The 10,059-nt window shown below is 29.2% G+C and overlaps 1 protein-coding gene across 1 annotated transcript; it reads left to right on the top strand.

Moving 5' to 3' along the window:
• Positions 1–8,851: 8,851 nt before the first annotated feature.
• LOC114174883 (18 kDa seed maturation protein-like) lies at positions 8,852–9,774 on the top strand. The gene is made up of 2 exons (XM_028059620.1): positions 8,852–9,059; positions 9,140–9,774. The coding sequence occupies exons 1-2, from the start codon at positions 8,952–8,954 to the stop codon at positions 9,518–9,520; spliced, it is 489 nt and encodes a 162-aa protein (XP_027915421.1). The 5' UTR covers positions 8,852–8,951; the 3' UTR covers positions 9,521–9,774.
• Positions 9,775–10,059: the final 285 nt, after the last annotated feature.

Raw genomic sequence — 10,059 nt, 5'->3', positions numbered from 1 at the left:
TTTCAAACCAAATCATCTATTTCGTCAAATCAACCACAACAACAAACATGCAACATTATCACATCTCATCACAAAAATAAAAATCACACAACATCAAGAGAATCAAACTCATAAATAACAATTAAACAATTAACTTTCTTTACATGAACTTAAACTTATTTCTTTTCAAACTCCACCAATTAGGACTCTCACAAGAAGTTCTACTATACACAAGAAACATCTATCATTTAGAGTTTCCTTTGCACAATTAAAGAAAATTCTTTAACTATATCAATTGATTCTTATGGTCTATTTATGTGTTTTTATCAATTCTTTATACTTAAATTGAATTTATTCGATTTTAAAAAATACATCTACAATATATTCAATTGATTCAACTGATATACTTTATGAACTTGAACTCAAAATAGTTCAAAAATCTCATAAAAATTATTTTGTTGACAATAAACCTTCAAACTAAGTCATGACTTTCACCAAATCAACCACAACAACCAACATGCAGCATCATCACATCTCATCACAAACATAAGAATCACACAACATTAATACAATCAAGCTCACAAATGACAATTAAACATTTAAATTTTCTTACATGGACTTAAGCTCCTTGCTTTTCAAACTTCACCAATTAGGACTCTCGCAAGATGTTCTATTATACCCAAGAAAAAATCTTAAAATCATCAATTTGAACATGCCTTAAAGATTATTTAATCATATCCAAACTCATTTTGAATTTGAAAGATTCACATGCAAGTAAGTCTTTCCAAAATGGAGACATATAACTAAAGTGATTCAAAAGAATAGTGAAAGACGAACTTACTATAATTCAATAATTGATTAGTTTCAATAATAGCTTTCTATACCAAAACTCTTATGATCCACTATAATCAGACGAATAATTCAGACAAAACTCTAGAGATAAAGAAAATAAATATGTTTAAACAACAATAACGTTTATATGAAATTTAATTATTTAGTTTTTTATAACTCGAGTTTTTTAACAATAAAATTATCAAGTCTCACTCATATACTCTATTATATCTCATTTACACATATCATATATTTTATCTTTGTCTAAACCTAATACTTACTCTTACATTTAGTATTTTTCATGTCCTTACAAAAATGTTACTTAAAATTTAATAATTATTATTATTATTTAGACAATCTTATTTAAATATTTTTGTGAAAAATATATTTTTAAATAATTATTTATATTTATATATGTTATTATTCTAAATAATTTACTAAATTTAAATTTAAAATAAAATGTGTTGATTTATTAATTTTATTATTATTTAATAAAAAAGTAATATTCATGAAATTTGATTTATTTTTACTCGCCGTAAAACAAAAGGATAAATAGTAAAATATTTTTACCACAAAACTGAAACACATGCTTTGAGTACATAATTATAAAGTCAAACATAATTATATTCTCAACTATAGTTAATTATGTTATGTTTCAAACACTGAGTAATGTTATTTTTTTTTTCATGAATGAGATTAGTGTGCAAAACTTGATTTCTCTAGTTTTGTTTTCATTTTCACCAGAAATGATAGCATATATAATTATTAAATTTTATATATTCTAATTTATGCTTATTTTCTAGCTTCAGAAATTTAAAACCATATATTAAAACTTAATACTACAATATTAAAAAATATCAAAATTTAAAACTGTTATTAACATAAAAATAAAAGGTTATAATATTAACATGAAATATTAATAATTTTTGTATTGACCAATTCTATAACAGTAGGATTGATTTTTGTTAAAAAAAATAAAATATAATAACAATAAATAAATATTGTTGAATAATAATAAAATAAAATGATACCCCATTAATAAGAAATGCAAATTTGAAATACATAATTTTATTCGGTGAGAATTTTGTTACACGGTAAACGGTAAAAGAATAAGAAAAATTGAATGAAACAAATTCAAGGACCTATTCTTCTCTTTCTCGCACAACGACTTTTCGTCTCTCCCAGTCGGCATGAACAATAAATAAATATATAAAAACAGCATCATGTAAAGATTTGGTCAAACAAAATTAGGTTAAATTCACATCATTTTGACAAAGCGTTCTTCATTGTCATAAATAACAGTGGTACACATTTAAATGTATTCAGGCTAAAAGTTGGTACTTTTTATAACTTATTAATATTACTTATATTTGAATTAAATTATTGGCTTAAATACGTTTTTATTCTAATTTTCGTAGTGTTTGTTGTGGATGATTTTTACTTTGACATAATGTTTAAAATGATCGTCATTTTTATCGAATGTTTAAAATCGTCCTCATTTTCGCAATTCGTGTTTTATTTGGTTATTTTCTGTAACGCGGTTTAAATCATTAACGGAACATTGTACAGTTGCACGAAGTGAGCTAGGGTTTTGGTAAGGAATGTTTGGGCAGTTGGTAAGTTTTGACAATCTTGTTCCTCCATTTCCAATTGGTGTTGCTGTAATCTTCTTATTCCTGCAATCCCATTATATAGGTATGAACATCCATTTCTCGTTGAACCACCAACACGGTTGCCTCCAACGATTACAGTCATAGGTAAAGGAAGAAGGTTGGGACCGTAACATACCTATATAATGGAATTGTAGGAAAAAGAATATTGCAGCAACACTAATTGGGAATGGAGGAATAACATTGTCAAAACTCACCAACTTCCCAAACATTCCTTACTAAACTCACCCTAGCTCACTTATTTATCTCTAAATATCTAATTACCACACATATACAGTACACCTAACACACCCTAATACCAACCGTGTCACCTAGACAATGCTTCGTTAATGATTTAAACCGCGTCACAGAAAATGACCAAATAAAACACAAATTGCGAAAATGAGGACCATTTTAAACATTCGGTAAAAATGATGATCATTTTAAACATTATGTCAAAATGAGGACCATCCGCAGCAAACATTAGTAAACATTATGAGAATGATGACCAAAAATGTATTTAAGCCTGTACATGTTAATTGTGTAAATAAATAAAAAGAAACTATCTTAATAGCTATTACCTAAATAAATCCAATTTTAAGTAAGAATTTTCTTTTAACTCGTATACTACTATACAAAACACTTTTTTCTTGCATACTTTATGTAAAATTTTCCAGTAGAAAATATTTACGTTTTTTATGTGAAATATTTTCTATCATACATGCATATTTTTGTGAATTGTTTTCCACAGCAAATAAATATATGCCTTTTTTCTTGTAAAAAAATTATTTTACAGAAAATTATTGTCAAGTTTTATAAAATTACCCACCCTCTGGTAAATTTATTTTTCTTGCAAATAGAAAAATATTAAAATAAAATATTGTTTTTATATATTACATCTAAAACACAAACTATACAGTATTAAACTCCAATTTATAATTTAAATTTGATTCAAATAAATATATATATATATATATATATATATATATATATATATATATATATATATATATATATATTGTATTTTTGTAATTATGACCGATCAATACCTAATTTTGGATGCTCTTAATATTAATCAAAAACAATAAATAAAAACAACTCTAAACACACTTTATAGGCTTTTTTTAGTATAAAATAGTCAGTTATCTAGTATGTAATACTTATTTATATAAATACTTATCATATAGTGAATAAAACAAGATATATTTCCATGAAAAGCAAGTCATTCCATTTTTATTAAAAAAAAAAAGAGAAAAACTTGAAAATGCGACTTTAAGTATAACTAACACGTTCATTTTTAAATTATGACTAGTTATTTAAGCATTAGTTAGTTGATAAGGACACAAAATTGGAGGACTTGTCTTCTACTCTTGTATTACTCAAGTTGGTTCCTTTGATGATGGTTGATGCAATATTAGTACACAGTTTTTTTTTTTCATATATTGTAACTATTGTGTTTGCCCTTTTTCATTCCAATCCCAAAAAAGGTTTTCCTTTTCTTTTCTTTCAGAGAAAAAGTAACGATATTTTGACATATAAAATTTTAAAAAAATTTGATAAACTACATTTTTAGATAAAAAAGATACTACTTTATTATTTTATTTTTATTAAAAAATAAAAAATTTATTTATTTAATTTTATTTATAAAAAATTTGTCAAATTTCCAAAAAAAAAAAATTCAAAAAACAAATTCCTTTAAAGAACTGCCTAATCAGAAGAACATACAAGCATTAATAAATAAAATTCGACACGTTTCCTTTCCATATACCTTTTGCTACAACTTACTAAATTCTTCAATCACCGAGTACAACATGCTTTTTTTTTTTTTTAATTTGAAATGTGCATAGTTCATTATTAAATATTTGAATTTGTAAAATTATATACATATATATTGTAAGTGCTTCCTTTTAAGGGTTGTCCTACAGCAGTGGGCCTAAAGGCTGACCCATGAGATAAGAGCCATTCGTGTTGCCCTAACTTCCATTTCCATTCACTTTCAGAAACCAGTTGTCTTTTCCCCTTACTCTCACAGGACGCTCTGCTAGGGTTCCTTCCCAAGCCTTCTCGAACTAGCTCCGAACCAGTTCCTACTCCACCTCTTTAGTGCTTTTGTAGAGCTGTTGTGCTCCTTGGTTGTGTGTCGGAAGTCCTGTACGAACCCATTTCCAGGTAGGGAAACTCTAGCTCACTTTCATATTTCGTTTCTGTTATGTTATGAACTGTTGTTTTGAAGTTATGGGGCTGGTATGATGTTGTGATAAGCTGTGAATGTGTTAATATATGTGGGATGGGCTGGCGTGGATCACTGTTGCAGGAAAACAGTGGCGAGACCTGCTAATCTCGCCCAAGCCAGCCAGTCTCGCCTAGGCGAGACGAACAGGGACTCACCCAAACCCTTTTTCGCGAGAGGTCGCCCAGGCGACCCGCTCTTTATTTTGAGCGAGCGAGCATCTCGCCCAGGCGAGAGGGGTCTCACCTAAGCGAGATCCCGCGTTGCTTTCTTGGTGTTTTTGAGCCCTCGCCTAGGCGAAGGGGACTCACTTGAGCGAGACCCTTCAACCTGAGCGAGGGGTTGGGCGAGACAGTGCTGTGTTTTGGTTGTGTGTTTACTCTCGGATGATTGGAATTGTTTGGGTATGATTGGTATGATGAGATACATGTACATATGTATGGATATATGCCTAATGGAGTGCTATGTATGCATGACATGATTCATAAATGGTGAATGATGGGTATTGTGGGAACTTGACATATGAAATGAATGAGTGGATTGGAACTAAAGTAACATGGTATTGATATGAGATGAGGCCTTAGACTCATGGGGTGGTGATGACTAGTGGTATGGATTCAAAATGTGATACGTATGAGGAATTAATCCCAAGGGTTGGTATGAAATTGTAAATATGATTTAATGTTCTCGTATTGCTGATTTATGAATGTTGGTCCGTGTCAGCGTGTAATTCCTTGGGGTCTCTAGGTGAGACTTCCGGGGTTGCGCTTCAGTGGTCGGGACGTAATTCTATGGTCCTTGTTAGTGGGTGCCCATGGTGGTGCCCCATCTGTATAACTAGGTAAGGATTCAAGGTAAGGACTGCATCTTGACACTCTAAGGGGCCAGTTAGTCTCACTTAGAGCGGACTGACTCCTGTGGTGAGAGTAGCAGGAGGCCTGAAATTCATTAAGGGCTAACCTTGTGGTGAGGGAAATTGATTCAATGAAACACTTGTAACACATAGCTCGGGGGTGAGCAGAGGTATCCACCACAAGTGCAAGCGTCCGCTGAATCCAACCAAGTTATATATATATCCGGATGAGTCAAGTCGAGTCGTAGTGTATTGTTTGGAAGGTCGTAACATGCTTGTGTGACGTATGTATGTTGTACTGTGAAATGTATCTGAATCCATTGATGAAATGATTTTATGCTCTAGCTTACCCTACTTTTGTTGTTGTGTGTTCTGTTGTGTGGTACTCTCTTTTGCAATGATTATCAACTTGTTGGTGTGAGTAGAGACGAGGAACATCCGTGGACAACAAGAAGATGGTAATTCCGCTGCATAGTCTGCGTGGATTGGACTTTAGTTTCTGTTGGACTTTTCATTAGGGCTATGACCCATGTATTCGTTATTTTTGGATTTATATACTTTTAGTCAAATCGTTATCCTGTAATCTTTTAGCATCGTGGTGTACCTAGTTTGTAGGAGTTGGATTTAGGACCCCAAAATTTACTATATAGTATCATTTGTATGTAGCATTTCTTTAATTACATTGGGACGTTACATATATTATTACTTTACTTTTATCTATCTATCTATAAGTACCATTGGAGTAAAACAAATCTAACATTTGTTTTAGTGTATGTATCTATATAATTAAGTTCCATTACAGTACAATTAATCTAAAATATGTTTTAGAAGCATACATGTAGTACGTCTAACGTTTTAAGTGAAGTGACATGCTCTGTGTTTCCTAAGTGTATTTGTAATGTTAAGGTCACATTGTGCTGGCGTTTGCACCTAGGCACTGTCATCCAATACAACACATGTACTATATTGTTTAATGATTAAAACACATATTTTTAGTATTTAGCTGTAGCTGTAGGCTAAATTCGTTTGACAAGATAGATTTAAGGGAGACTCCTAAGATGTATCTGAGTTGATTTAAGTGAAAATATATGTATTTTTTTTATGAATTTAAGAAAAAAAATTAAATGATTAATAAATGAGTTAAAAGTATTAAAATTTTAAAATTAATATTAATTATTATACATATTTATATATATATATATATATATATATATATATATTTAAAGATTACTCAATTTTGTAAATAAAAATACGAATTACACCATTTGGTTAAAAAAACCTTTACCATAAAAAGAATCTTATGATCTTAACAATTTATAGTGTAATTAACTAGGACAAACATATGGTAGATCTATCTAGTTTTCCACTCTCACATCTTAAATTTGACATCATCCTTGAAAAAAATACTAATATCATTAATTCATTTCAACAAATAAATACATTATAATAATAAAAGAACTAAAATAAAATATTAGACAAACATTTGTTAAGTCATTATAATTTTCATATTTCTTTATTACTATCCCTTCAAATAATTTAAACAATTATAAAATTAATTTTTTTAATTGAATTCCAACTGTTAACTTTCTCTTTAATGGATGATGTATTATCTTGACGTATCACCTGTTCAGTTTCATCGCATATAATTTTATTATTTTATTATTTTAAAATTTCATAATTTATAATTTATTTTTTATTAAAATAATATTATTAAAAATAATAATATATATTTATTAACAATGCAAATTGTTTACACATTCATATAAAATTTGTCTCAATAAATATTTATTTTATTCTTTACTTATTGGCTATAATGCACCGATACTTCAACTTCAGTCACGTATCTGTATCCGACATGTATCGTGTGTGATACTTTAGGATACTTTAAAGATACTTATCAATGAAGTATTTAATTTATAAAGTAGTACTACACTACAATAAAATCTTTGAATAATGACAAAAATTAGTGACAAAAAATAATTAGTCACTATATAGTGACCAAATTGACAACTAAAATAGTTCTAACAAATTATAATTGGTTTCTAAATTGATAATTAAAATAGTTTCAATGATGAATTGGTTTTTAAATTGGTCACTAACATTAGTTACAAAGTTTTGACTACTAAAATAATTGGTTTCTAATTAGAAAATTTGGATTCATACATTAACAATCATATATTTATTATGTTTGTAAGAATTATTGTACACTTTTCATTGTTCATATATGCGTATCTATCACGTATCATATCTTATTATTTTAAAAATTAATCTATCGACGTATCGGATATGTGTCGTATCCGATACACGTATCGTATATGTGCATCATAACATATTGGATTTATTTTTGATCTGATTTACCGTAAATTAAATTTAAAAAATATATTTTGTTTTTATTTCTTAAAGAAATATTATTTAAAAATAATATATATATATATATATATATATATATATCCGTTAATAATATAAATTATTTTCTGTATAAAAGTTGTTATATAATAATTTTATTGAAAAACATTATCAATACAAAGTTATATTTATTATTTTTAGATTAAAGTATTATATAAATAATTTTATTGTTGTATATCTTTATATTTTTATTATGTTAAAATTAAACAAATATTATTTAATAAAAATTAATTATGTAAAATTTTAAAAAATTATATTTATAACAAAATAAACTATAAATTGGGTTAACACTTCATTTTAAAGATTTAAAATATACTATTTATAATAAAAAAATCACATTAATTAATATTATATATTTTTATATTCATTTAATTTATAGTTTATAATATTAAAAATAATTTGACTTATGATTATATTTAATAAGATTAAATCATTAAATCAGATTTAAAATAAAACTTAACAAAAATAAAGATATATTATATTATTTTTAAAAATAAAAATAACAATAATATTTATAATAATAAATTTGAGAAAAAATAAACAATGAAACTAGATACTTCTTAAAATAAATTAAGAAAAGTCCAATATATTTTAAGATAAAAGTTTAAAAAATCTGAAAATTTAAAGAAAAATTATTCTACTTTTTTATAAAAATTAAGAGCAAAAAACATATTTAATTTTGTGAAGATAAAACTGAGATTACCTATGGATAAAATCGAATTTCATTACAGATTATAAAAATATACAGCCACGTGTCCCTAACACTGGAAACTCAGTGTTGAAGGTCGTAGCTAACTTACACGTGGCAATTACGTGTGAGAAGATGAATCAAACTAGGCCGAGAAACGTGCCACGCGTGCTACTACATGTGCAGGTGTGGGAAAAAGACCGTAGCACCTAAATCTATTTATACGTGTGCGGTGTTCGAGTCTGATATAGCGAGCTGAAGAAAAAACTTATCTGAGAAAGAAAGGAAGAAAGAAAGTAATATCAATCGTTGAAAATGCAGGGAGGAAAGAAAGCAGGAGAATCCGTGAAGGAAACGGCTTCAAACATTGGTGCTTCTGCCAAAGCTGGCATGGAGAAGACCAAGGCCACTCTCCAAGAGAAGGTATCCATCATTTATTTTTCAATCATTATATTAATACTATTTCTACTATCACTTTATAAATGTGTTTCTGCTATAACCAGGCAGAAAGAATGACAGCACGTGATCCGGTGCAAAAGGAATTAGCAACCCAGAAGAAGGAATCTAAGATCAATCAGGCTGAACTGGACAAACAGGCGGCGCGTCAACATAATGCAGCGGCGAGTGAGTATAACTCGGCGGCGAAGCAGGCGAGCACGTACTCCACCACTGGGGAGCATGGTCATCCCACGGGGTTCCACCAGACGTCGGCGATGCCAGGTCACGGAACTGGGCAGCCCACAGGCCACGTGACTGAGGGAGTGGTGGGCTCCCATCCCGTTGGGACCAATCGAGGACCGGGAGGGACAGCTACGGCCCATAATACCCGTGCGGGTGGAAACCCAAATGATTATGGGTATGGGACTGGCGGTACTTACAGTTAAATAATGATGATGATTATAATATCATATAGTTATTAGCATCGGTTTAATAAAAACGGTGTAGTTGTTTTGTTGTTCATGCTTTTTTTTTCTTGCTTGTTCCCTTTTCCCTCCCTCCATTTTTATCATGGAGAGTGGAGAGTGGATGGGGTGTTGTTACTGGTTACTGTAGAAGTGCTTTCACTTGTACTGTACCGTTATGTATTATTTCCGTTTCAATAAATAAACAAGATCCTGGTGGTGTATTATGACGATTATTATATTTTTAAAATGAAAAATCAAAGAATGAAAGAATGAAGAAAATAAAAGGCATATATAAATTTCCAATGTTTTTTATCTAATGAGTAAACAAATTTCAAAATCTCTTCAAGATGAAGATATCAAGTCATGAAGTGTTTAGTTATCTCAGTGGTACGTTTCTACTCAATAACAAATTTCATATCAATTTCAATCATAAACCGCCATTTGTGATCACAGTATATTTTTCAACAGACAGTAGTTAAACTCAAATAAACTTCCTAATATCTATATTCTACGTCTAT

Source organism: Vigna unguiculata, chromosome 1 (assembly GCF_004118075.2).
Source record: "Vigna unguiculata cultivar IT97K-499-35 chromosome 1, ASM411807v1, whole genome shotgun sequence".
NCBI classification, from domain to species: domain Eukaryota; kingdom Viridiplantae; phylum Streptophyta; class Magnoliopsida; order Fabales; family Fabaceae; genus Vigna; species Vigna unguiculata.
Note: the sequence above shows the minus strand (reverse complement) of the source record. Positions and strands in the feature narration are given on the sequence as shown.

Excerpts from the sequence above, each read along its gene's own strand:
- LOC114174883 (XM_028059620.1), top strand. The coding sequence starts at position 8,952 with ATGCAGGGAGGAAAGAAAGCAGGAGAATCCGTGAAGGAAACGGCTTCA. Across the intron at positions 9,060-9,139 it reads AGGCCACTCTCCAAGAGAAG|GCAGAAAGAATGACAGCACG; the intron begins GTATCCATCATT and ends TGCTATAACCAG.